Consider the following 27,483-nt stretch of genomic DNA (forward strand, 5'->3'; position numbering starts at 1 on the left):
CGCTTCTAGTCATTTTTAACTCTTTATTGAAAATAAGTTGCAGTTGGTACACGGACACTGAAAATACATTGTCACAGATTGTTCTCTCAAAAGATATTTTTATATATATAATATATACAAAAGTTGTAAACATTTTTAACTTGTTTCCATACACAGTCTACTTTATACTACAATGCACATAAGGTTAGAGACAACTGCAACTCTTTGAAGCGGTCTGCTTATACAGAGGTATCTGAAAAAAAAACCCCAAACCAACAAACCCTTAAATTTTGCAAACCACATTTGGTATCAGTTTGATATTAAAACACTTCAGGAATGTGAGGTTTAAACGCGTATTGCAACAAAATACAGGCAGCTGAACTTGGGTTTCAAGTTGATAGAGCGAAGGCTGTGTCTGAGCCTTGCTGGTGGTGGGAGAGGGTCTTCTGCCACGCAAGACTTCAACATGCCACTGAGGAAAGTACTGGGAATAAACAAGGGTGGAACCAGACCCATCCGCTCTCCCCATCAAGCTTCAGGGAAAACAAAGGCTGAAAGGAAGTCTGTGAGCACATGCAGTAGTGTTTATGGAGAGGAATGAAAAGGAACGGTGTGATTTACGCATGAGTGGACAGTGACCACAGGCAGCTTGGTTTGGTTTAGGTGACCTCACCGCTCGCTGCAGCAGGCAGAGCTAAGAGTGAGACAGCTACGCCGTTCTGTGGAGAGAGGAGGGGGTGAGTTACTCTGTGCGGAACTGCTGCCCGACGGAAGCAGAAGAGCAAAGCCATAGCTGCTGCTGCTGGAGCATAAACTGGGGGGAACTCGTCCTACAAAGCGCCCAGGCAAAACAGCTGGTGAAACCCCAACTGCTTGTAGATGTGGCTTAACAGGCTTTAACTGCTCAAACCCCCGAGAAACGGAAGTGTGTAAGGGGGGAGATGGCTTCCCTAAGTATCAGTTAAGCAAAACCCACCTCGCTAGGAACAGCTTCAAATGGGGGAAAAAATCCTAATTCTTTCAAATCTTTTAATATGCTTAAAATTAAAACATGCAAATCCCATGGTGTGGTTAACTTCTGAGAACTATGCCTGGTGTTGCCACAGAACAACATGGAACAAGGATTTGGCAGAACACACCTCTGGCACAGGCGGGGGTGGTTTGGGTTCTCTTTACACCCAAATCCAGCGCTAATGCCAGCCTGGGAGCAGCAACTCCTGCCCTCCGCAAGCTCGAGTCAGCTGCTGACTGCCGAGATGGCTGGGAGAAGAGCTGGAAGCTTGGCAGGGAGCATGGGGCAGCAGCTGGCACGGCAGCCCCCGCGCACGCCGGGCACGCTTCTGGGACGTGGGCCGGGTTCAAAGGGAGCCAGCGCGCCCGTATCCCGGCCAACACGCGGGGAGAAAAAAGCGGGAGAAAGACATCCGAGGACTGATGTTCCAAATACCTGAACCCCAAATAATGCACTACAGTTATTACACCGATGGATCTAGTTCTCTAACCATAAGCCTGTGAGGTTCTATTAGCTACAGCCCGTGCCTGCCCACACTGGCCTGCCTGGCGAGTCCCGGACACGCCGATGTGCTCCAGCAGCCGCTGCACGGCACTGCCGGCACCGCGGGGCTCGTGGGGACCCTGCGGGGGCTCACGGGGGGGAGCATGGAAAGAGGATTTCATGCAAGGTGGAGGACGCTGCATCGCGGGGCTGGTGTCACCCTGCTGCTGGGCACGTTGTAACTCGGCAGGGCGACGGCCGCCAGACAGCGGCTTTGGTTCGAGGTGGGCAGCTGCTCGTCCCAGCGTGTGTGTCTCGGGTGATGCACGGTAATTACGGCTCATCCCGTCCTGCCCGGCTGACACAGTCTAGGTGGGGCAACAACATCCATAAACCCAGCACTACTGCCCCGAAAACATCCACCCGCTGCGGGCTGCCTGCCTGCCTGCCTGCGTGTGCTGCCTGCCCCTGCCTGCAGAGCAGCCCAGCACTGCGAGCCGACCCTTCCCAGTGCCACCCCGGTGGGGACGTCCTCCCCTCCACCGACCGGGACAGGCATTTGCGGTGGTAAAGGGAGCAGGGTTAAGCTTCCTTGAGGTGCCTGTTGATGTGGCTGGACACGTTATTCCCGGTTTAATTAAGGAGCAATCTGTCCTGCCTTCCCGCTGCCAGGAAGCCTCTCGGCCACCCGAGTCCCTTCCTCCTCCTCCTCCTCCTCTCCTGCCCAGCACGACACAGCCGGGTCCCTGCACGCTGACCGTGCGACTGCAAGTTCACGGTAACACTGACTTCGGGGGAGCTGGAAAAAGCCGCTGACCTCGAGAAGAACAACGGGGTCTCGGCCGGGGGCTGGAGTCAGGCTGAAAGTCGTCCCCGTTGCACCGTTGCTGCTCTTAAGGTCAGTCGTGGCACGAGAGCGTGCGTGGGGGGTGCGTGTGCATCCCTTCTGCGTCCCACCGCTGGCGGGTGGGAGTGTGGGGAGGAAAGAAAGGCAATGCAGGCCTCGGTGCGTACATTCAGATGTTGTAATATTCAGCATGGTTACACCAGGGGTCAGGACACGTCCCGCAGTCAGACAGAGCTTTAGTTCTTTACGGTTACAAGGAAACTCTGGAACAGTTATATAGTTAGAAAAAATACAATGTACTGAACAAACATTATCTCACATACAATCAATTTAAACATTTAAATTGATTATAATTTTGCTAAAATATTAACACAAGTACTGTTTGTGCTGCTAAGATTTCAGTGTTCCCTCTAAGGAAAATATTGCTACAGTTCTACCGTACCCTGTATTAAAATCCTTTGCCTTTTTTTTTCTTTTTTGACTCTAGAAAAATCACAAGGGTCCCGTCACTAATTTAGGCTTAGACCGTACTGGGGTTTGGGTATCCCTGGTCTGCTTAATGTGAAGCTGTCTCGCTGCTCACCAAGCCCTGCCGGCATGGGCCACCAGCAGATGCCCCTGGGTCACCTCCTTGCTCCTTGCATTAGCCGAGCAGGGGACACTCCAGTAAAGCAGTGCAGCATCCCCCTGCTCGCCCCTGCCTCTGCCGCAGGCACAGGGCCAGGCAGCGGGGCTGAGCTACGTACCCCGACGGCGTTTGGACCTCCAAGTGGGTGCAAAGGTGTCCAGAGGGAGAGACATCTCTGCTGTCACCATGGGGAAAGCCCATGGTGGGGACTGCGGGGGGACGCCAGGTCTTGGTGCCACCGCGTGCGGCTGCGCTGAGCAGGGATGCTACTACAGTGGCGCGGGAGAAGTGTCCGAGCTGGGAAATGCTGCCCAAACAATCCCAGCACAGCTCCAGTGGCTCCGGTGGCTCCGGTGCCATCAGGCGAGCAGGAGGAGTGCAGCGCCAGCAAAGCCAGCCCTCGCTGCAAACGTACCTTTACCCTGGCCTCAACAGGAGGGGAGTCAAGTAACGCACTTTGTCACGGAGAGTGACTGCTTGTGATGAGATTCGCTGCTTATTAATTAATGCATTTATTTGCAATTTAGCAGCAGAAATGAGCTGTGTTAATGATGACAAAATAACTGCTGGATGCTTTTGCTACAAGGAGAGCTGGGGCAGTCGGGTCACTATTGCTTGTCACAAGGTCAGAAGGCAGCACGCAACTTTTGCCGGCGTAAAGTGGCAAGGCGAAACCCCAGCTCGCCGGAAGCCAGGAGGACCGGGGGCCTCTAAGGATGGAGCTGTCAGGAATTCAAGTTTCAGCTCCTCTGCTTAGTCTTTAGTGACAAACAGCTCGGATCACAGCCACCGCGCAGGCAGGCAGGCAGGGCAAGCAGGCAGGTTGCTGAAAGGAGCTACTGGATTTTACACATTTAGCTGTTTTTGACAAGACAGGAATTTTGCAGCTGAAAACCAGACCTGAGCCTCTTTTTCCTGAGTCCTTTTCATTCACCCTCTTCTCCCACTATTTGCAAACATGGGGCCGTGAGCCCCCACACGATGGACTTCAATGGCCTGTAAAGTCTTTCCAATTCTCCGCCTGAATTTCTCCTTTCTAGGGACGGCGGGGTAAAATGTACGTTCACACCTGAGGCTCTGCGGCAGCTGATGACAGATGGTAGCTGCTCCCAGTATAAAAATACAAGTTCAATACCGCTCCTAATTGACTTGGACTTTAAGTCGCTTAGACGCCCACCCCTTTCGTGTTGGCAGCTCTGGGTTTGAGCGTGAGTAAGTGTTCAGCGTTGCCAACCAGAAACTATTTGTAAATTTGCAAACTTTCCTAATCCCTCGGTGAAGAAGTGGAACCGCAACACGCCGTATTTTCCACTGATAAAAGGCTATTCCTAATTAGCAGCCAACTATTGCTGAACTGGTTTCCAGTATCAAACAGTAACTTTTTACACCCTCAACCAGAACCCTGCTGAAGCGTAGAAGCAATTTGGATATTCAACATCACCCCAACCCGCTGTGCCCCCCGCCATGCCGCTTGCATCCTAAGCTAAGTTTGAAACACCTTTTTGGATTTTGTTTTGTACAGTAAATATATACAAATAAAAGTAACACAGATGCCACTTATTTCTTTGTGAATCTGGCACTTTCCATGGAATGTGTACAGGAAAGCTGTGCAGTGGGAGCGGTGTGGGGCCAACCTCCCCAGTGCCGCCCACCCACCCACCCTTGCCACCATGAGAACGATTCTGTGTTAACTCTGGAAGAACGAGATAAATAGCCACTCCTCAGCTACTGTGACTACTAACAGGAAAAGTTATTCTGGGCTTTCCCGGGCGCTCAGCAGAACCCAACGCCGACCACCCAGTGTCAAGCCTCAGAGAGGGCATTTATTCGCCTTTCGCCACGTGTAGGTGATGTGGTAGCAACCTTCCTTCCTTCGGACTTAGAGGGAACACTGCTTTTATAAAACCCTTGGACAGGTAAGACAAGAACCAATACCACTGTACAGAATTCACTGCACAACTAGCTAATAGTAAGGAACCCAGCACTGACTTGCCACATTAAGGAAATGGGACTGAATACATTTGCAATCAACCAGTTAAGAGTACTGCACCGTAGGACTCGGTCTCTTGGTACGCGGCCCTCGCCCCTCAGTACGCTGGCACTTGGTAACCTTTCGGGTTGGTGTCTAAGGTCTCGGTGAAGGGGGGGCTCTGGTAGGTCTCTGTGCTCTCGATGCCGCTGCCGGTGGGGTAGCCGGGGTACGCCGCGTTGGGGTCAGCAGCGAACTGATCGGTGGCAAAGAGTGACATGTCCGTCCCCAGGCGGTACCTCTGCAGTGCCTTCACTGCCAGCGCGACCTGCCACGGGACGGGGGAAGGTTAGGGGGAGATGGCAACTCCGTGGCCAGGACCCCCCATCCCCCAGGACCCCGCATCCCCCAGGACCCCATGTCCCCCCAGGATCCTGCTCCCCCCAAGACCCTGCATCCCCCCCAGCTTGCTGCAAAGCGCTGAGCTCATCCCAGGCAGCTGCTGGCCCTGCTCCATTATAGCCCAGAGCCAAACCAACCCCAAAGCACAGCCCCTAATGCCAAAGAAGTCATTTCTGCATGCCATGTTGACCCCCAAAGCTCTGTCTGGGGTGGGGCTCCCAGTCTGTGCTCGGGTCCCCAGCCGTGCAGATCTGACACTGCTGGCACCAATAAACCCATCTGCTGTGGGGTGGGAAAGCTGCCGAGTGCTGGGCCAGCAAAATAGGTCAGTTCTGCCGAGACTCCTTCACCCTCTTCCAGGTTGCCGGTATTCAGGTCGCAAACCGTGGGAAATGCGGGCGGCAGCGCTGCGAGCGCACCACGCTTGCTCTTATTTCAGGAGGTTTCATTAACAATTCAATTAGTTTATAAATGACAGGCTCGGAGCGGGGGGGGGGGGGAGAAAAAACCACCCGCAGACACCAAGAATGGCTTCCCAGCCACCGTCCCGCGCCCACTCCCTGACCAGTGCCGGCGGGGCTGCGGCAGCAGAGCGGGCGCTGGCTGTGCGCACGTATCAACCCCACGGAGCACCCGGGTTGATTAATGGTACCAGTGGAGGGGCAGCTGGTGTGTCCACACACCCTGGTCATCCTCCATGCTGGTAGCAGGGGACCGGTGTCCCCAGTGCCCTTCCGGGATGGGAGCAGACGTTGGTGGGATGGGGGAGAGCATCCCACCTGATGCCCTTCCCTGGCAGCTGTGTGAAACAGGCAGTCTGGCAATACAGCAACAGAGAAGAGCTGCGGGGGAGCTGGGATTAAAAGAGATTTATTTGGATAATAATAGAGGGGGGAGCAGTTAAACTGGTGAGTAACTGGAGCCAGGCCTGCTGTCGGAAAGCCTCAGACTGGCTTTTGCCCCAATTCTTTTAAGGCAATATGGCATGAGTGCACATCTCCAGCGCTCTCTGCCCACGAAAAGCCAGAGGAGGGGTGGATGTGACGCAGGGGCCATCCCTGCTTCTCCATGCACAGTCTCTGGAGCAGGACCCCCTGGGTGGCGCAGGCACCCCCAGGTATGGGTGAGGTCCAGCGATGTCCCTCTGCCACTGTGCGGCTCTGGGGACACACAGAGCCTAAAAATGGGAGCAAAAGGGGGTTTATGGAAGCCCCTGCCTCTGGGTGGGCAGCAGGGAAGCCAGTTTGGCTTCTCCGGAGGGTGAGCTGGTGAGCCTGAGAGCTCCCCAGATCACCCTGCCACCCTGTGAGAGCAGCTCATCGCAGTGATCCGCTCCTGGGGACTTGCTCGCTTCCAACCAAGCTGCTCCCGGGGGTCTAATGAGGCCCTGAAATGAGGGCGGCTCGTGGCTGGCGACACGTTTTCGATGGGAATGCAACTTTCCAGCCGCAGGAGAAAGGGAAGTCTGGTATTCCCCAGCGAGAGGGGGCTGAGCTGATGCTTCCCGGGTAAGAAGCCACAAGTTTCACCTCTATTTGCAGGGACCGCAGGTTTCCTCCGTACAGCCCCTGGCTGAGCACCAGGATTCACTTCTCCAAACTGTGCCCCAGATTCTTCCTCCCAGCTCAGTGCTGAGCCCAGAGGAGGTTTCATTTCTCCTCTCCCCACCTTAGCTGTGAAGCTGAACTCACCCAGGCGATGATGGAGAAGAAAGAGAAGGTGATGGCAGCCCGGGCGGCATCTGCTCCTTGTGAAACCCCTCTGCTCATTGTTGTCCGTTGCCACTGGTTTGCTAGGAAGCAGAAGGCTACAAACCACAGGAAGGACAAGAAACCTGAAAGAGAACGGAGCTGGTCAGTGCTGCCCCTGCCCACCACCTCCGCTGCCGCAAGGACCCCCGTCTGCTGACGGACAAACACACTGCCATCAAGATTTTCAAATAGCAACAGTGATCTTGGGTGCCTTGGCCTGCGGCATGGCCCAAAAGGAGCTATTTTAAAAGAGGCTGATTCGCGGTCGCTGGAAAATCAGGATGGAAGGAACCTTGTAGGGTCATCCAATGTGTTGCCAGCCTGAAGTTCAGCGCACCTACATCTCAATCTCATCTCAAAGACCTACAGGGACATCACACCCTCTCTGGACACGTGGTCCTCACCGCCTGTGGGGTTTCAGCCTGCTCACAGGCGTCAAGGTGCTATCAGCTCAATTCCAGCACCCCATCCCCTCAGTTCTCTGGACACCAGCAGCTCTTAGAGACTTTGGACTGGATACTGCAATCCTCACCCAGCAAGAAGCCAGCACTCCCGGGAGCAGCACCGGGCTGCTCAGTTGCTGCAGGAGGCGGCTGTAGAGCTGTCCTGCGATGGGCTATGCCTTGGTCCAGGATACAGCCGGAGAGCTTAAAAAAAGGCAAGTAACAGTCACCCAGGAACACGGACAGGCTGCGATGAAGCCTTGCTCTGAACACAGGGATCAGGAGTGACCCTGGGATGTCAGTGCACCCCACGAGTGCAGCAAATGAGCAAAGGGCAGGGACACGGCAGGGCTGCCCATGGAGCCGAGGGGCACACGGGCTTCATGTGAGAGAGCTCTGCTCACCCCTGCAACCCTCCGCTGACGGCACTCCTGTTCTCAGCCTCTCTGGGCTCTGCGGGATTGAGGAAAAACGCTCTGGTGATTATTCCTTACTGGAAGCACAGCTGGCTGAGCAAGATAGGGCTGCAGCTCCCCTAATTCAATCACCAGCCAACAGCACTGCCTGATGCCAAGGAGCTCAGAAAATAGTCAAGAAGCAAGCCACGAGCACACAGTGTAAGGAGCAGTGATGCTTTCCAGTGCTGGGAAGAGAAGTCACACAACCTGGAGCCTTCCATGATGCTGTTTTAAGGGTCTCCAGCCTTCCTGAGCATCCCCAGCACAAAGGTCCCTCACCCACCAATTCTGGGTGCCAGTGCACACGCTGGGCACTGGCAGGCGGGATGCTGAGTTGCCCAGCACCTTCCCAAGGATCATTAGCACATCAGTATGAGCAGCCACAATGCCAGTCCCATGGGGCAGCCAGCTGCAAAGCACAGTCTGACGGCAGGGAGAGGAAAGACGCTTCCTTTATTCCCCTTTATTTTGCCGGTTGTTCCTAAGCACGACACAAAATGCACGCGTGCATCCACACCCAGTGTGAGTGACAGGGCTCATCGCACACCTCACCTTTAATTCAGAATTTGCTCCTACCTGCAGTTTAAACAGACACACTCCTTATCTCCTTCTCTGGCATGACTGGGCCTGGGGCTTCCTGACCGGTGATGCTTTTATCAGCCCGGTCATATCTGAGCCCTTGAACTGCCCTCACAGCAACACAACCTCCAGCGAGGATCATGCAGGCTTTCCTTTTCCAAATCACAGACTAATACAACAGCTTCATTTTGCCAAATACAGCTAATGCCTGCAACCAAAACTGCCCCAAATCTCTGCACAGACATTTTCACTTCCCCTTGGGATGACCACTGTCAATGTGAAAAGGGACCTCTGGGGTTACTCCTTAAAGGTCATCCTCAGGGCTAGAGGTGCCTTCTAGTCCCCTTCTGTTATAATGGGGCTTTATCAGCAGCTGGCCCCTGTTAGAGGAAGCAGATCCAACCCCTAAATGCGGACACAAGGAGATGCATGCCCTAGATACAGCACTGGCTGCAGCTCAGATGAGCAGTATGTGGTGAGCATGGTGGGTAGCAGTCCTTGGGTCTCGGTGCAGGAGATGCTGCACTGCATCTCCAGATACTTGGGGAGCAAATGCCAAGGTAGTGGGGAGCACTGCCCTCCCGGGCTTGAGCAGCAAGCCTCAGTCAGGACTTTCTTGTTCAAGAACGCACTTTGCTGGAGACAGTGGTGTTTGCAAGTCAAAAGACCAGAAATGAAACATAAGAGCAGTTCCCAAGAGATTAATTCTGAGCTGCACTGTGGGGAGCGCAGGGATGCTCAGGGACAAGCTCTGGAGCTGTGCAGTGCTGGCACCAAGGGACATGGGGGTCTCCATCAGGACTAGGCTCTGTCACTGGTCTGTAGAGGGTGAGCTTGTTTGGGGGGACTGTTTCTTTGTCTAGCACAGTTCGTCCTTCCTCATACCGCTCCTGGGCAAGGACACAGAGCAGGAGTCACAGCTGCGACGCGGGGTTGTCCACTGATGGGTGCCATAAAGCTCCATCTATCACTGCTGTCTTCTAAGGGTTTTCAAGAGTTAAAATGACATCATGCACATCCCCGAATGTGCACCGGCTGCGCTGGGTATTGCAGCTACCGGCTTCCTCTGCAACACTGAGGTATGCGAGATGCTGACCTTTCCCGTGCTAAAACCATCAGCTTCTTCAGCCAGAAATGTCTAGCTACGGCCGCTTCTGCTGCCACCCACGTGGAGTCCCCGGAGGTTTTACAATGCATAGACAAGCCATTCCCTCCACACCCAGCTCTGCCTGGATCCTTGAGGAGGAGGAGGAGGATTCCCTCCAGTGCCCTGGGGAAGGGAGAAGGCAGGTATTGCTGCCAACAGAGAAGACAGGGTCAGGCATGGAGGGTACCTCCAGAAACACAAGCCACGTGTTGTTCAAAGTTTGCAGGACTGACACACGCCCGCCTATGAGATTGGACCTCCCAGGCAGCTCTATGGGAACTGTATGGAAACTCTGCTTCTGTACCAGCACTTACTTTCATTTGTGATCACGTTCAGCTTCTGCTGGCGTTCCTTTGAGACGAAGCTTTGCAGCCAGTCATGAGAATCAGACTCGCAGGCTTGCACTGACTGCCCTCGCACCGGTGCCTCACGGGGAACGTGGCTGTGCCCTCATCCGGCACCCGCACGGTCCCGGTCCTGCGGAGGGGCTGGCAGTGCCTGCTCCCAGCCCCGGCTGTATTCACAGCATCAGGTGTAAGTGGCTGTTTTGGAGGCGGCTGTTATTACCCACGAGTTTTAAAACCTCGCAAAGAGGGCTGAGCTGCCAGTGGCGTGGTGAGGCTACGTGTGCCGGCCCCAGCTCCAGCCAGGGGCACGGTAGCAGCTCTGCACCCTCCGACACCCTGGGGAAAAGGAGAATGCCAGGAAGCACGGCAAGAGCCGGTAGATAATTATCATTTTAGGATCTGCAAGACGACAGAGTGCAAACACCAGGAAAGATGTGTTACAGCCATAATTACAGCCTGGTCCCAAGCAAGCGCACGTCTACAGGAGCAGCTGTAAGAGCAGATGGAAGAGAAAGTTGCAAATGCCGTTTGCACAGCACGGCAGCCCTGCCTGCACCCCTGCCTGCACCCCTGCCTGCACCCCAGCGTCACCTCCCAGCCAGCCTGGTGGCTCTGATCTGCCCCTGATCTGACGCACAAGCCCTCTTTCCTTCAAGCAAAAGAAAGCCTTAAGTTAACGCTTTCATTAACTGCCCCCCCAGCCTCCACACAGCAACTGCCAGTTGACATCTGCTTTGCTGGCAGCTGGCATCAGGCTCCTGGGTGACACAGGCAAAGGGCCAGAAGTGACCTGCTTTTCTCACCCCCCATCACCGCCCAGCCTGCAATACTCCCTTGTACCCCAGCATGTTCCTCACCCGGTTATCTCCCAGATGCATGTTCAGCTTTTATATCAAGCAATAATGCAGAGATCACATATGGAGAGAAAGGATGAAACAGCTGTAAGAAGCACGAGGAAACTAAGAATCCCATCCTTGGTGGGGAGGAAAGAAGGGGACAGCACAGGAAGATCCCACAGGGGAAGTCTCCAGGGGTTATTAACATGGAGGTAGTTAACAAGGCGAATTACACAGGTTAGCTCTGCCTCCTGGCAGGTTTGGTGCCCAAGGGTGCCAGGAGCAGAGCAGGGGGGTACATCGGGCTGCCATCTCTGCCGCTGGGGAGGCTTCATGTGCCAGTGAAACCCTGCACTTCATCTCTGCTGTCGGATCTGCTTGTATCGACACTTATTCTGTGAGCAACCAACTGCCTGGCATTTCTGTGTGAGTGGGTGTACAGGCTACGGCAGTAGGGCTGTAGGAAAGGTTTGGGGCAGCCATAATTTTAGAAACATAAAGGCACAGCTACAGGAATTGGAGGAAATACGCTGAGCAGGGACCCGCCCTGATGTCTCTCAGCAAAATGAATCCACTGCTTGTCTGCACAGCAGAAGGTTGCCTTGCACACCGAGGATCCATGCAGCTAACAGCTCGTGCCACTGCTCGATTTGGGTGGGAAGGGACCTCTGGATGCCCCATGTCCAACCCACGGCTCCAAGCAGGGTCACAAGTGCTGCAGTGAATTTGGGCTTAGGAGATGTAAAAATTGGAACTAGGGGTAGATGCGTTCACCTGTAACAATGGACTTTGTTACAAAAGCCCCAGACCATGCTCCTCTTTATCTGAGCACCAAGCCGGATTTCAGCGCAGCGTTCGCTAGGGCGCCCTGTGGGAAATGGTTCATTAAGTGGGGAAAGTGGAGACTGTATAAGAGCAGTGAGGAAAGTAATGAGCTGCTGGCAGGGAGATGTACCAGGCAGCAGTAACAGAGACAATGCCAGGCTGGAAGGGAGCTGTGGAAGACCACTCTCTGCAGACCCCAATAGGTGACTGTCAGTCACAGGCGTGCATCCACACCACCCACACATAAGTGCTTTATTTGTTTTCCCAGCAAGGAAGCGGCTTGCCTGTTTTCTATCAAGAAGCCCACAGAGGGGATGGCCTGAGGGAGCAGGACATCTCTGCCCAGACACAGGCTGCGGACACGCTGTACCTGGAGCACACACAACGATGCTGGGGTAATAAATGTCACGGCTGGCAGCACAGCTGCATTGGGTGGATTTACCAGCACAGACCTCTGGTGCAATACTGCGGCCTGGCCCCGGGGCAGCGCAGCACAGCAGAGGCTTTGCAGGGCAGAACCTGTCTTCTTCGGCTTGCTGCTGAAGCCCATGAATGCACGCACAATGCATGACAAGTACAAAAGAGAAATGAGGCAGAGATTGAGAGCGGTACCTTTTCACACATGCCTGGCAGGGGAGAGAACGGCTGTTAGGAGGTGGAAGGCATGGAGGATCACAGCCTCGCACCACGACATGCAGCTTTAGCCAGAAGATGGATGTGATGTTCCCCTTCTGTTTGATTCGAAGGGTTGGAGGCAGTAAGCACCACGGAAGGGACTGTAAATATCATCTAACAAGGTCTGGATGCCGTTGCTCTAGCACCATGGAAATAAGCTTTACAGCAAGGAGAGAACATCCCTAACAACAGGCAAGCGCAGGGAGGCGATGATGGATGTTTTCATTTGGGACCAGAGAGCCATCAGCAATGCTTGTGCTGGATAAATCACCTTCAGACTTTGCTAGCACAAGAGCCTGGAAATGGAGAACATCAGCTGAAAACTCAGCCAGGCAACTCCCACAGCAGCCGAGCAAAGGATGGCCTCTCCCGGCTCAAGCATCCCACCTGCTCGTGTTCGCATAAATGAGCACCAGGTCAAGGGGTTCAAGGTGGTGCAGAGGAGCAGTGTCAGCCCTCGGGAGCCCCAGACCTACCTGCACATCGCTGTGTAGAAGCACGTATCTGCTTTGTTCCAAAACACACATATACAAAGTGAAAACAGACCCAGATGTAACTGATAAAACGACATTTGCTTGAGCCAGAAACAGGAGATGTGGGAGGCTAAACCACCCCACCTAGTCTCTGAGATGCAACCACCAAGCCTCACTTCTCTGGGTGCCCTCACAGAACCGAGCTCAGCAAATGTCTACAGTTGCAGAAGTGACACAGACGAGAAGAACACCCTGTTCCCAAGCCACCACACCCCGGCTTCCTCGCTGCTGCCATTTTCCCACCATGGCTGGGTGGGAAAATCCATCCACCACCCTTGTGCTCCCTGACTGAGGCACACCAGTCGTGCCACACCATGGAAGGAGAAGGAAGGGCTCAAACACAGAGCTGCAGGGCACAGCAATGGCGTTGCGCTGCCCACAGAACCAGCATCGTCCTTTGCAAGCACAGCAAAGCCAGAGACATACCTGAAAAGCCAAGGTCCAGAAGGACGGCCCGTTTGCGATCCTTAACGCTGCTGATCTGCTGGAAGTAGAGGTCCACGACAAAGAAGAAGATACAGCCAAAGAAGGCAATGACGCCAACAGCGATGCCGTAGCTGCAGGCACTCTCATTCTCGTTGAAGATGCAGAGCAGCTCAGGGTGCTGGCTGTCCTTGTTCACGTAGCACTCGTTCACGATGGAGCCAAACACCACGATGGAGAAGATCTGCAGAAGGAAGGAGAAAACACGACTTGCTGCTGTTTACATTTAACTCTGTTTTCCAACAGCAACATAATTGGATTCAATCCTGTCTTTGACTCCATGGCAACATGGCATTTGTTAGACAGATCCCAACTCTCGTCTGGTTCGTGGCCCTAAGCAATGGGCTGGTGGATGGTACCTATGTCTTCCTTCTCTGCGAGCCTGTCTGCCTCTCAGTGGCTTGGTGTGCAGGGTATTTTAAGAGATGTTGTTCTCCAGATAGGCTGGGGAGGGAAAAAATAAATAGATGGGTCAGGTTTCTGCACAGTCTTTCTGCTTGCGCTGCTCTTCACTGCCAGGCTGCGCTTGATAAACCCCCTTGTGTCCCTGCAGAGCGCAGAGAAACGAAGTTACAGAGGATAATTGAGTTGCTGAGCGGGCTGACCCGGGGAGGGACTGGATGCCCAGTGGAGGGGGACAGGACATGGCAGCAGAGGGAGGTGGGGAGCAGCTCACCTGGGCACAGCGAGGCAGGGGGACAGGCTGCTCTGTGAATGACAGGGCAATTTTTCGCCTGGCTTAGCAGGGGTTGAAGGATGCAGCGCCTGCATCCATTATCAAGTGACCAGGTTTCAGCCCTGAGAGGGACAACAAAAGGGTGGGGGGTTGCTGGTGGCTGCCCAGGTCCCACCGCTGGGACCCGAGAGGGTTTCACAGCCCTGCAGGCACGGAAGGAGCTGGATGGCAGCGCACAGCCGGCTGCCTAAATTAATACCATTCACGATGCTGCATGCTAAAGTAATTCCCTTATCTCTCCAACACCAAAGGCAGCAAGCGGAAGCCACGGGACCAGCTGCATTACAATTTGCTCTGGAGCCTGCTCCGTTAGAGCCTAGAAAGCGCTGCACTGCTGTTTGGATTTCAAGGCTGCGAGCAGGGAGGGAAGCAAAGCATGCAGATGCCCCTCCATCAAGCTGTGAACCTCTGATCTCCTCCCTTGCTGCCAGCATCGGCTCCCTGCATGCCTGCCCCGCTGCCTTGCAGGACACAGCTGGAGGCCACTATCCAGAGGAGAGATAAGAGGTTCCTCCGGCACGCCCCGGCGTGGTGGCTGCCTGGGAGCAGCTGGGGTCTCGGGGTACATCGCAGCTCCCACCCCCGACACCCTGCTACATCTTCTCTGTGACATGAAGTGCACAAGACCGAGACAGGCGGCAGACAGAGGCAGCAGCTGAAGAGCCACATGATAAACCGCAGCCAGTGGCCTTTGCAAAGTCACCTGCATCTCGATGGCTGATGCCGGGCTGTGGGCCACCTCCTACAGCCCCGTGCTCCCTGAAGCGCCGCGTTAGCAGAGCTGGGTGAAATGGAGCAGAAGGCACTAAGAGCAAAGCGTTCAGACAGCTCTAAGCACTCTTTAACATAACTTTGTGATAGGTTTTCTCCCAAGCACTGGCCAAATGTCTCACTCCTGCTTGCCCTGAAGGATTTCATTCTCCAAATGGCTCTCCAAACTCTTTCCAGTGCCGGCGTGAAGCTGGGCCAGAGCTGCTTCTGTCTGAAGCTACTTAGAAACACAAGTGTCCCATTAGCAAACCTGTCTCAGAGCGTACCCGCCAAGCCTCCTCCAAACTGGAGACCAAAGAAATGCATCTGCAAGGGACTGAACTACTAAATGTGAAGGGATTGGTGAGGGCATAGGGTTTTTTTCTTTTTCTCTGTACGGTGTCATCTGAAATAAATGATGAGCAGAAGCAGCAAAGTCTCTGGAGCACATCCTACCTCAGGCATGTAGGAGCTCCTGCAAGCAGCTACCCCAGCACCCCAAGCCCAGGAATTTGCCACCAACTTCTCATGCTGTTATCTGCAAGCACGTGATGGATGAGCAGGTTGCACCATTCTCACACCCACCTCCAGAAACCTGCCAGCAGGACAGCCACGGGCAGGGCTCATCATTAAACCTTTTTAGCCAGGAGCTCTGTTAGTGACAGCAGATTCCTGTTACTTCCAGCACTTAAAATTCAGGCCAGCAGTAAGCTGGCCTGCATCGAGCGGCAGAGATGCTCCGAAACCTGCTTGCTAATTTAGCTGGCATCCCTGAGGTACCCGGCGTGCTGGAGGTCCTGCTGTGGGGTGAGAAGAGCTCGCCCAAGCACCCGCTGCTGCTGCTGGGGTGGCTGGAGGGAGCAGCCTTCCTGCCCTGCTCAGTCGGGAGTGGGTAAGGTCCTGCAAAATTCCCCCCAGGATTCACCCGCAGGTCCCAGCAGCAGCTCTTTGGGACTCTGTCCATCAAAATACCTCATGTACCTGCCATGCTGCCCTAGACCCCCACCAGCTCTGCGCTGGCCCCTTCTCTCCATGGCCTGCTTGGCCGAGGGGATCAGCATCTCCACCCTGGCGGAGACAAGCATGCATCCCTGTCTATGCGACAGGCAGCAGGAGTGGGTTTCAGCCCTGGAAACGCTCCTCAGCCCCAGGAATTAGCCCATTCTTGAATAACACCCTCCTAGAAATGTGGGTTTCCAAACGCTCATCTGCAAAATTCAGACGCAACCTCTGACTGCCCCTGGAGCGCGAACAGGGCGCAGAAAGTACCTGTCTCCCACAGACCACTCCACGGCTGGCACAGGGAGACAATCAGGCCTTCCTCCTCTTTTAATTTAACCACAACCCGGGGTTCTGTCCCCCGTCCATCCCTGGCTCATCTCAGCTCTGAGCACCAGCCATGAGCTCGATGGCCACCCAAGTCACCCAAGTGCGTCTGCACCCTCTTCCTCGCTGGCGCTGCACTTCGGGAGCACTCGGCTGTCACACCGCAACGGGCACATCATCACCATGCAAAGAACAAGAGGGTTGCATTGTAAGAAAGAAACAACAACAAACAGTAATAATAATTTTCCCAGTGCTTTGGCAGCAGCTGTAATATCAGCAGTTGTAGAAATCTGTTCATAAATAATGCAAAATTGTTATTTACCATCAGAAATAGCAGCAGCATTTATAAAACAGGCCCTGGAAGAAATAATGTGATTCTGGAAAACATGAATAATTGAGAACCTCTGATTCCACGGGATTATTTCCCTGGCAGGCCAGCGAACTTGTACTCAGCTTCTTCAATAAGTGTTTTGTTAGTCCTCCCAGGATTAACCACCTGGTCTACTTCCCTGTGCTTTCGGGTGCCGACCGGGAGCTCATTTTCAGGGGGTGAGAGAGGGCTCCCATAAATACGACGAAGGACGTTACAGGGCAGGGTGTCTGGCTGCCCGCATGGGGGATGCTGCTGGGATGGCTGCAAGCGCACGTACTACCAGAGATGGAAGGAAAAAGATGTTTCACTGCTTAACTTCGAACTCCAGAGGGTTTTGCAAAGCAAAGCATCCTTCTTGCTGCAAGATGACCTGAGCAGCTCACCCCACGAGACCCCCTTGACTGGGCACTGCCCGCAGCGTTTCGGTGTGGGCAACACGGGACATTCCACTTCTTCTCGGGAGGTCAAAACAGTAACGAATTGCAAGCGTACGTATTCGATAGATGTGCTCAAAACATCAGCACTGGCTGAAACACTCCTGTCAAAACATGCTTTTCAGTGAAAACAAGTCTTTCCATGGATTTTATCTTCCTCCCCCCATGACTGAAATTTTATAGTTTTTCTCAAAAAAACCCAACCTAGTGCTGGTAAAAGATTTGAATGAGAATAGATTTGGCATTGCCTTTCTAAGTATAAATGAGAAAAAAAAATTTTTTTGAGAAAATGTGGGTAGATGGTGGAAAATAAAACCCATAGGATTTTTTTAAAGTCCATGAAAAACAAGTGGCATTTTCCAATCACCTCTACAACCTGCACTTGCTCAAACCCACAATCCCTTCATCAGAGACTTGAAAGCGAAAATACAAGGTCAGATTTTCCACTGCGAGTGAGATTTTACAGGTCTGAGCAAGGATGCAGAAATCCTGCTCTCCAGAGGCACTCCTCTGACTCCCACTGCCCGTCAGGTCAGTCCCCAGAACCTGTCCCCGTGAGCAGGCTCGGCAGTGACAGCACTCAGGACCAAATGCCAAGGTCACTGGCACGCACAGCACCAGGGCATCTGCTATGTGAGCCACTGCATCCCAAGCCTGGCCACCCTTCTAACGGGGCTCTTCCATATCTCACAGGCTTTGCAAAGGAGCCTGAGCATTCACAGCACACCCCGTTTTCCATCTCAACAACCCAACACAACCAGCAACAAATTTTGCTCTTGCTGGGTGAACCAGTGCAAGGCACAATAAGCAAACTGGATTACCTCCAGCCACCCCAGGATGAAATTGCATCCCCCCTGCCAAAGCTTTCACATAAATCTGCTTGCAGCTCGGGGTCTCCTGGCCAGCAGCCTGGTGTGCGGGTTGCCCAGCCCTGCCTCTCCCCAGTGTCAGAGAACAACTGGGAGCCCCCGGCTCTGGCAGCTCCAGCGGCACAGACCATTAGTGCTCCTCTCTGCACTCAGCTGCAGGGAGGGATGTGAAGGAGGAAAGCTGTCTTCTCCCATCCTTTCCATTAAGGCTTGCACTTCAGCCACACAAAAGAGCTTCTGTGCCTTGGTCACACCCTGGGAGGGAGAACAACACCGGTCAGGGAGATGCATGAAGTGCTTGGACCCAACGATGATGCAGATCAGCTGCTCGTGCAAGTGCAAAGTGAGCTCGTGTTACACCAAACCAGGGAGAAGCCAGAGACCTCACTTCTTAATGAAAGCCAGCTGCCCAGTTCCCCCAGTTCAAAGCTTGCTTCCAAGCAAGAGGGGACACCTCTCCAGGCCAGCAAGTATTTCTGTAACACAGGACAAAGGGACAGGTCCTGGCAGTGACCGGTGACAGGCTCGGGGTACGCCAGCCGTGATAGACTCTGGCAAATGGCTGGCGCAAAGCTGAAACCAGAGGGGTTTTGAGTATCACCCTAAAAACCTGGGAGAGCACCCCAGGGCCACCGCTCACCCGAGGCTGCAGGCTGCAGGCTGCGTCTGGGCAGGAGCCTGCAGCTCCAAGGCTGCCTTCAGTATCCAAAGTGTTGGACGCAGATGCACATTTTTCCCACTCCCCTTGCTTGCTGCCCACCTCCCATTTTCCCCACTCACCCTATCTGAGGCAAGACCTCTTGCCTCTTTTGTCCCCTCTGGTAAGTGCAGGGGACCGTGACCGAGGGCCCAGTGCCCTGTGCTGATGGCTGCCCCGGCAGAGGCCGTGCTGGTGGGGCACGGAGGTGAGGCGCATGGTGGGGAGGCTGCTGGCAGCATGGACGTGCAGGCAGCCCTGCAGCAAAAGACGGAGTGAAAGCTCATTCTTCCGCCAAAAAAAACAGGAAAAGGGGAGCCTGGGAGGTTCCTTGCTCAGCAGTGTCCAGGCACTCATGCCCAGGCTGCTGGACCTGCAGCCACTGTCAGACCCTCGCAGGAACCCAGGGCGCTGGGGACACCCGTGTGCCCCACGACAGAGACACCATTTTAGGTGTGCATAAAGCTGGGAGACCTGCGTCTGCCTTCTCTGCACCAGATTTCTACCATCTGGAAGAATGTGGCTGGCCAGGCTGCCTGGCGCAGTTCTGTAATTATATTTTGCAGATCCACGTTCCCTCCCAGGGCTTGAGCCGGCTGGACCCCAGGACACGCACATTTTTCATCCCCGTTGCTTTTAGCCTTCTGTAGCCCAGGCACCTAAAATTCCTTCAGGAGACCTCACAGTCTGAGCACAGCCATCGCAAGGAAAACAAAAAGCAAATAACGCAAGAGAGCACAAGCTGAAAGCTTCAGTGTGTGAACTGTCAGCCATTTTAAGGTGAGATGTTTCCACTGCTGATGCACTGTACTTTGATTTGGGACCTATAAAAAACATTACCAGAAGGTGTGGGGTTGTAGAAGACTGCAAAACCTTGCTTTGATTACACATGCAAGCAACCATTAATGTCGACATCAAGGAAATTTAATGCATGAAGAAAAATAATCTACCGCTAATTTCCTCTGCTGAAGCTCACTATCAATGGCGTTGGGCACAAACCGCACGTACAGACAGCCGGTACCAACATCCTTCACCACTCTAACGTGAGCATCAGTGAGACAGATGCCTCCCTGCCCAGCACGCTCCCCTCCGCGAGCCATCACCCAGCAAGCGAAGGATGGCCTACCAAATGGGAAGAGAGAAAATTAAGGTCAAATCAGCGCAGGCCCAATCCTGCCTAGCACTGAGCGCTTTCATAAACCCCAGTTAAACCCCTGTCTTGAGTCATGTCCGTACCTCGTGCAGACACTCCGCTCACGGATGAGTTAGACCCTTGGCAGAGGGCCAGCCTCCTTCAACACCCACCAAGCTCAGATTCTGGGGGAATCGGGTCCCAGGTCCCTCTCCAGTTTATCTTTACAGTTGTCAGTCACGGGGACATTTCCAGCACTGATCTGCATAATTTATTGGAGGGTGTGAAGACTGAAGAACTACTTTAAGCGCTGCCAGATTTCCCACAAGGACTGTGGATATGACCACAAAGGAAAGACCTGACGCAGTTTCTGGCACAGAAAGAGGCAGTATGATGCTGGCCGTAACAGGTTTATGGACACATCGACTGGGCTAGTCAGCTTGGGAAGGATGTGTATTGATGACCACATGACCAATTTTTACTGAATTACTTTTTCTAATGTGGCAGGAGATGCTAGCTGAGACACAGCGCCCATTCAAAGTTCCTAATCTAGTAATGCAATCTGAGCACATGGCGAGCCAGCAGTGTTTTGAACCAGTGATGACAGGAAAATGATAATTTAGCAGCATTTTAAACTCAGATGCAGTGAAAGTTCTGTATAATTCCATTACCAAAAATGTTAAATTTAAGTTCTGCCTTTAATCTACAGCCCACAGAAAAAGAGAATTAAGACGGAAATCTGGTGACCCTACTGAAAAGCAGCCAAGACCAGACAAAGTCCAAAGCAGCTGAGATCACACTAATGATTCTTAGCATCACTGCAGGCTCCATAAGTGCCAGACCAGCCTTGCAGCTCTTCTCCAAGAGCCCCAAGTGCTCCAGGGTCAGTGAAACCCCTGAAGGCCATGGGAGCTGTTTGGATCTTGCAGCACCACAGCTCCTACCTTGTATTTCTCGGTGATGTCCCCTGGGGAGTTCTCAGCCCAGTGCTGGGTACGTCAAGCAGCCAAGTCCACCTGTATGTGCAGGACGCCTGGAGCAGGCAAGGTCTGCTCCAGTGAGGGAGCTTTCCAGGCTCCAGCTCTAGCCTTTACAAGAACTGTGTGCTGTAGCCCTGCAAACCCAATCGTACACACTCCACAGCACCTCAAACCAGCCTCACCCCAGGTGTGAAGCTCCTCAGAACTGTTCTGTCCTGAGGGTGCAAGGTAGCACCAGTCCTGAAGCCATATACTTCTTTGCTGCCTGGCTCTTCTGTTCCTGAGCTTGTTTTTCCAAATAAAAGCAAACACACCTTTTACCACGAACACAAATACCACCTTTTCCATCCCTCTGGAGAAACAAAACAAACCCAGACCAGGACGGAAAGGGCACGCTCCCTCCCTTCAAGAACCACCAGCTATTCCTAATACATCAAACCACTGCCCGGCACATCCCTCACCAATGTCACAACTCAGCAAAGCACATTTGCCTTGCTGAAAGACAATGATCTGCTGCAGTGTGGACTGAGACCCAGATCAGTGCAGAGCCGAGCACATTAAGACTTTGCTGGATCTGAGCCGAAGTAACCTCTGGCCATCAAAGTTCCCTACCGCATATCAAAGGCTACAGGGACTGCCACTCCACTGCCATGCCTCTGCCAAGTGATCAGATTTGGCTGCCCTTGTCCAGTTCCCTAATAAAAGGTTTTGCTCTTAAAAGCATAAGACCGCTGCAAAGAAAACCCAGACAAAATACTGAGCCTAATGAGATAAAATACTGCGTAGGAAAAGCTCTCTCCAGTGATCCAGGTGATGAACTACAAATTTACTCAACTTTAAGAAATAAGAGAAAAAGGCAGCAGAAAGGGTCAGGCAGCTGCTAATGTGCCGGTCGCAGGCAAGGTTGTCCCAGGTGCGTAGGTCATGCAGGTAGCAACAGGGGGGTCACTGGAGCAAGAAACAACCACATTAAAGAAAATACCTAAATGTTCCCCTAAGTCATAGCAAAATCAGGACCCGATCTCCTGCTGAGCTCCACGGAGGGAGAGGGAACGGCTGGGTGGTGGGAGGAGGCAGAGTGCCCCAGCCCTTCCGAGCTGGCTGTGCTGGTGGGACCAGGCACTGTACTTTTACCATTGCTCTTACTGAGATTCACAGGAATTACTGAAAACATTTACTTTACCAAAGTATTTTCCAGAACTGCTTTTTAAAAGTGAAACCTAAAGCTATGTTAAATGAACAATACCCCTGCAAAGCTGTGTGACCACTTGAAAGTCTAGCTGGTGCTGGCAGTCACAGAGAAAGGAACTCATGGTTCTGCAGGCATCCTTTGTGAATATCGAGTTTGTTTTGCTGTGCAAAAAATGTCTCAAAAGGAAACCACAAGAGTGATCACATCTTCATCTGACAAACTGCATCAGACGGAGGGGGAAGAGATGAATGAGGAACTGTTAAATGGTTCTTTCCAGCTTTTGATTTTACAGCTCAAGCCAGGACTGCGTTTTTCCCTTCAGATACTCAGAATTACTCTATCTGTCAGGGAGAGGTTGCTGTGTGAGGTACAATCAGGAATCTCCTTTTGTCATCACTCACATTTGGGGATTTCTGCATTGAAGTCACCGTTCACCCTCCAGTCCCTTAGATGTCTGCCAGCACAAGGGCTGAATCTGTGGCCCTGAAGCAGCTACCAGAGTCACGGAGCGGAGCTGGACCCTCCTCTGGTGGTAGCTCATCATGAAACCCCAGCAATGGTCATCACCCAGATCGGCACCATCGGCTCGCATCAGGTGCGTGAGGCTGGCTCCAAAGCCTCATGGTGGTTCTCCATCACCTACATTCCCACCCAAAGACTCACGGTGGTTCTCTCTCGCCCATACTCCCACCCAAACCAGCACATTTGAGGCAGCTCCTTCCTTTTCTTACCAAAGGAACATAATGTCATACACACAACAACGGTTACATCTGTACAGGTTAAACGCACTTGAAAAGACACAACAACAAAGCACCAGAAGGAAAACCACATGAAGAAAACCCACTCCAACACCTAAACTCAGTCATCCTCAAAGCCTCAGTCAAGGGCTTTCTGAGTAACCATCCACGGCTGTTACGTGCAGGCACAGGCAGCTCACCTCCCCCGTGATGGCAGGCAGGAAAGCCGGGAAAGGTTTCTGTTTGCTTTGTGAATCAGGGAGCATCACGGTGGGGCGCCGGCCCATGCCACCCACCCAGCTGCCAGCACGGTGTGATAAGGAGCAGTCACCACCACGTGCCACAGCAGTGCCACGCTCTCCCAGGACAGCAATTATGAGTGTCAGGGCAAAGCAGAAAGGCAGCAGAGACCTCATGGGCAAACCCTCCTGGCTGCCTCCTCCATCCAGGCTCTCCATCTTGACATGGGTCCCATCTGGCAAGAGCAGCAAAGCAACAGCTCAGAAGGAGCCTGGGCACATGTTACTTTACAAAACCTGCAAGAAATAGCAATGGCCATGCAGGCAGATGGGAAGGAAACCCTCCACTCATACCTCTTACCCAGCTGTAGTCCCTGCTCACACTGGAAAGGAGCCATGAATACTGAACTGGCTTAAAACACAGGTAACCGGAGTGCAGCAGCCCAGCAAAGGCCAGTTGGGGCTCTGAACCCCCAAGCTGGAGCAGCAATGGAGAAGGGTCCCCGACAGATCTGCCAGCAAATGTGAGACCTGGGAAAAGTGGTCCAAAGGGCTTGTAACGGGACCTTCCACAGTCTGATCCCCAGCCCTCTGAAAACAGCAAAATCTCTCCCTTTAAGCTCAGTGGGGTTTGGAGTCGTCCCCAAATACCGCAAACATTTATGCTTGGGACAGCACAGTGCGCATCTCGCATTTGTCACATCAGTGGCCCCCTGCACTTGTTTAGAGTTAAGTTCATGCATTCATGTAATTGTAAGCACTCAGTCTTCACAGATCCCCTGTGAACGCAGAACCATGAAACGAGTGACTTCGCCACTGAATAAACCAGCCAGCAAATCAATGCATAAATATTTTCTAAGCTGCAGTTTTTATTGTATCTCTATATTCAGTATTCTGCTCGTGCTTCCCAGCAGCATCCTATCCTCTTCTGTATGACAAGGATGGTGAGCTCTTTACGAGGGACCTAACTCACCATCAATCTGTCAACAATTTGTCTAACTCTATCCAAACCCAACTCTAATACCAACAGTTGGCCATTGCCACCTGAGGAGGATTAAGGAGGATCCAGGTGGATCCAGACTGAGTTTTCTGGGCTGAGGCAACGCTTCTAGGAAACGACTGCTGCCAGGTACCCGAACCCTGCCCAAAACACCCCATCCACCCCAAGCTGGATGCTCCAGATCTGTACCTGGCCTCTGTCCTTCTCCAGTAATGGTGCTGGGGGCTTTCTCAAAGCCCTGGCAAGCACACTGGCTCCCATCCGGCAAAACACTTAAGCATGTGGTTTAACTTTGAGCGTGTGATCGCAGCTGGAATTGCTCATGTGCTTAAAGATAAGCACATGCTCCCGCGCTGTGCTGTACGGGGGCTCAGCTGGGGCACCCCACCCCAGAGAGCCCCACAAACGCCCCTGCCACGCCAGCTGGAAGGAGGGCAGCCAAGGGTGCAGCACCTTCTCATCGCACCTTTCCTTCACTCACTGCCTGATTTGGCACTGCTGAAGGTGACACAGAGCCAGCACAGGTGGCCAAGGGCCTCCGTGCACAGCAGAGTGGTGACATGGGCAAGGATGAACCCCCCAGGGTTTGGCTCATCTGCAGCCTCCAGCCAAGCACCAGAGCCAGGAGCTGGTGCGGTGAGAGCCGGGCAGACCCTCCCCACCGGGGCCTTGTAGGAAGGGCCGGGCATTGCCGACCTCCCAGGGCCATGAACACTTGCAGATCTCAGCAGGTGAAAGCCAGGATGGGGGTGGCACAGCAGCGGCTGCCTCGACCCCTCGGGCAGCAGCTCCCCGTGCTGCTTATTCACGGACCACGGGCGAGCGAAGCCTTCCCCGAGCGGCTGCACAGCGCATCCCACCTCCTGCCCCCTGCTCCGCGGCAGGGACTCGTCGATGGGAAACGGCCAAAACCCATGCCATCCTTTCAGAAGACCATGGAGAGCTGGGCAGGGCGGGCTGTCAGGTTTCTTCTGTCACACGCACGGATGGATGGAAGGTGGAAGGAAGGAAAATGTCCTCTGCCTCCTGATTTACACCCCATCCCTTTGCCCTTTCCTCAAGCAAAGAGACAAAACTGCGAAGGTGCAGCCGCGCATCCACCCACCGCACCTTGCCCCGTTCCCGAGAAAACTCCCTGCGAACACCCACGGGAGCCTGCAAGCCCTGCCGCCGCGCCCGGGACCCAGCCAGCCCCACTCGCCACGGCGGGCCACCACCCGCCGCGGCTGCAGAAGCCCCGCACACTGCACGAACGCTGCACGCCTGCTCGCCGCACACCGCACGGCACGCTGCACAATGTAACGGGCACGGCGCCTTCCCCGGGCACTGCCCACCGCACGGGCACTGCCCAGCGCCCGGCACCGAGCCCCGCGGCCCCGTGTCCCGGCCAGCACGGCCGTTCCGCCTTACCCAGGTCGTCACCCGGAGGATGGTCTGCGGCTGCTTCAGGAAATCCACGGGGTCGATGGCCCCCCCCGCCCGGCCCGCTCCGAAGGAGGCTCCTTCCATCTTCCCCCGCCGCCCGCTCCGCTCCGCGCCGCTCCGAGCCCAGCCGCGCGCGCCCCGCGCCGGCCGCGCGCCTGGCCGCCCCCCGCGCGCCTCCCGCGTGGGCTCGTCCGCAGCGCCGCGTGCGGGCAGCGGGAGGAACCACCCGCCAGGCCGGGGGGGTGGGGGGGAACACCGGCAGGTGCACGCGCCCGGCGCGCCGCCCCCCAGCGAGTCCGCGCTGCGCCCCGGGGCACCGTGGTACAGGCGCGGGCACCCGGTGTCACCGTGCCGTGCCCGTGGGCGCAGTGTACAGCCGAGGGCACCCGGTGTCACCGTGCCGTGCCCGTGGGCAGCCACTGTCACCATACTGTAGCCATTGGCACTGCGGTAGAGCCATGGGCAACCAGTGTCACCATGGTACAGCCACGGGCACCCACTGTCACTGTGCTGCAGCTAGAGACACCATGCTACGGCCATTGTCACTATGCTACAGCCAGGGCCACCATGCCGCAGGCACAGCCACTGCGCTGTGGCTGGGAACACCATGGTACAGCCAGGATACCTTGTCACAAGCCAGGGTCACTGTGCTATTCCAAGGATTGCCATCCTAAGGCACCACGCTGCTTCTGGGAGATAGCGTGCCAAGGCCAGGGGTATGGTGCTGTTGCAAGGGTCACCCTGCTGTGCCACTGTCACCATGCAATGGCAAGGGCTTCCTGCGCTGGGGCCAGGGCAGCCCACGTGGCTGTAAGTGCCTGGGCCGCTGGCAGGAGGGAGCTGCTATGGCACAGAGCCCCACGGGTCAGCACACTGCTCAGCTCACCTCTGCTGCAGAGGCACACCTTGGCCCCCTAATATAAACGCCCTCTCCCTGCCCAGACCCAGGGGTGTCCCTGCTGACAGCGGGGACAGGCAGATGTCACAGCAGAAAGGTCTGCTGTCACCAATTCTGCGGAGCGAGAGCCTCAGGGGCCATGCAGCAGGCAGCACCACCGCAGTGCAGGCAGGGCTCTGACTTACAGTGCGACCCGGGTGCCCACAGGCAGCTCACACGGGACCGTTGGCCAAGAGCTGCCGCACTGGCGTGACCAAGGGGAGGGGTTGGTGGCTGCTCCAGAGCAAGGCACGCTGCTACACACCCGATAGCTGGTGCAAGAAAAGGGGTGAAGCCTGATGGGGCTGCAGCTCTGGCTCTCCTCGAGCAGGAAAGGAGGCACCCAGAGCTGCCGTGGGACAGGAGGAGGTCAAGCACTGTCCCTGCTCCTGCCTCAGGGACACTAGGAAGGAGGAAAAAGGAACCTTCAAGGGAAACCCTCTATTACTGCAAAGGGAGTTCCCCCCTGAGGCTCCAGGACCATCTCTTGAGTTAGTTTTCGTAGCACCGTGATGATGATCCTGGTTCCATAGATACGGATGCCATGACAACTCTGACATCATCTCTGCTTCAGATGGGAACTGCAGGGAAAGTCACAGAGAGGAATATGCATGCATTGCTGGTATGGAGCAGGCCTCCGGTTGGGGCTGGGGGGCTTCTCGTGGCTGCACCGCTGGCTCTCCTCCTGACCTGCTGTCCATACAGCTGCTTCCCCATGTGAGGGACCGGTGCCACTGCCAGATCACACCGGGTACACGTCTAGCAGGCGCGTTAAACCTCCTACATGCAGAACACTAACAGAGCAAAGGATTTCCGTGCACTGGGCCCTGTCTCTGGCTCGTTTTGGCCTTTTGCAGCTTTGTTGGTTTGTTCTTTCTAGCAGGTGGAATCAGAATTTAACTGTTAAAACTCATGATGATGCCATTCAGTTTTTCTCAATTACAGGTGAGTCATCATCTCTCCAGATCTATTTCTGACTCTCGGCAGGAAAAGCAGAATTCAGCCTTTCGTTCCTCAGTGTCACCAGCTCAGTAGAAACCACATTTTACTATGCAAAAAAGAAATGGCTACAAAGAAGATGCCAGGTTGGTCCCCCCTGCTTTCTTCTGGCAGGATGTCTCATGGGCCTGACCAAGGATTGCACTCCAGTGTCAAAAGCATTGCCAGCTCATCCCTGAATTGCAGGTTGAGAACAAAGACCATTGAAGGGATTATCATAGGTGATTTTTTTTTCAAACACCTGCAGCAGTTTAGAAGCA

General features: G+C 54.2%; 1 protein-coding gene across 3 annotated transcripts; it reads right to left on the reverse strand.

The window, feature by feature from the left end:
- Positions 1–9: 9 nt before the first annotated feature.
- On the reverse strand, positions 10–25,828 carry SYNGR3 (synaptogyrin 3). Of its 3 annotated transcripts, XR_013927977.1 has the most exons (5): positions 25,273–25,828; positions 13,341–13,581; positions 7,012–7,154; positions 2,292–5,246; positions 10–698 (listed from the first exon to the last, which is right to left on the reverse strand). XR_013927977.1 is itself a non-coding variant. In XM_080386585.1 (4 exons), the coding sequence occupies exons 1-4, from the start codon at positions 25,714–25,716 to the stop codon at positions 5,037–5,039; spliced, it is 1,038 nt and encodes a 345-aa protein (XP_080242711.1). In that variant the 5' UTR covers positions 25,717–25,828; the 3' UTR covers positions 10–5,036. The 3 variants fall into 3 exon arrangements, 2 of the variants coding, with proteins under 2 accessions (XP_080242711.1, XP_080242712.1); XM_080386585.1 differs by having other exon boundaries at positions 10–5,246; XM_080386586.1 differs by lacking the exon at positions 25,273–25,828 and adding an exon at positions 22,824–23,992 and having other exon boundaries at positions 10–5,246.
- Positions 25,829–27,483: the final 1,655 nt, after the last annotated feature.

This window comes from Falco punctatus, assembly GCF_963210335.1.
Source record: "Falco punctatus genome assembly, chromosome: 4".
NCBI lineage: Eukaryota > Metazoa > Chordata > Aves > Falconiformes > Falconidae > Falco > Falco punctatus.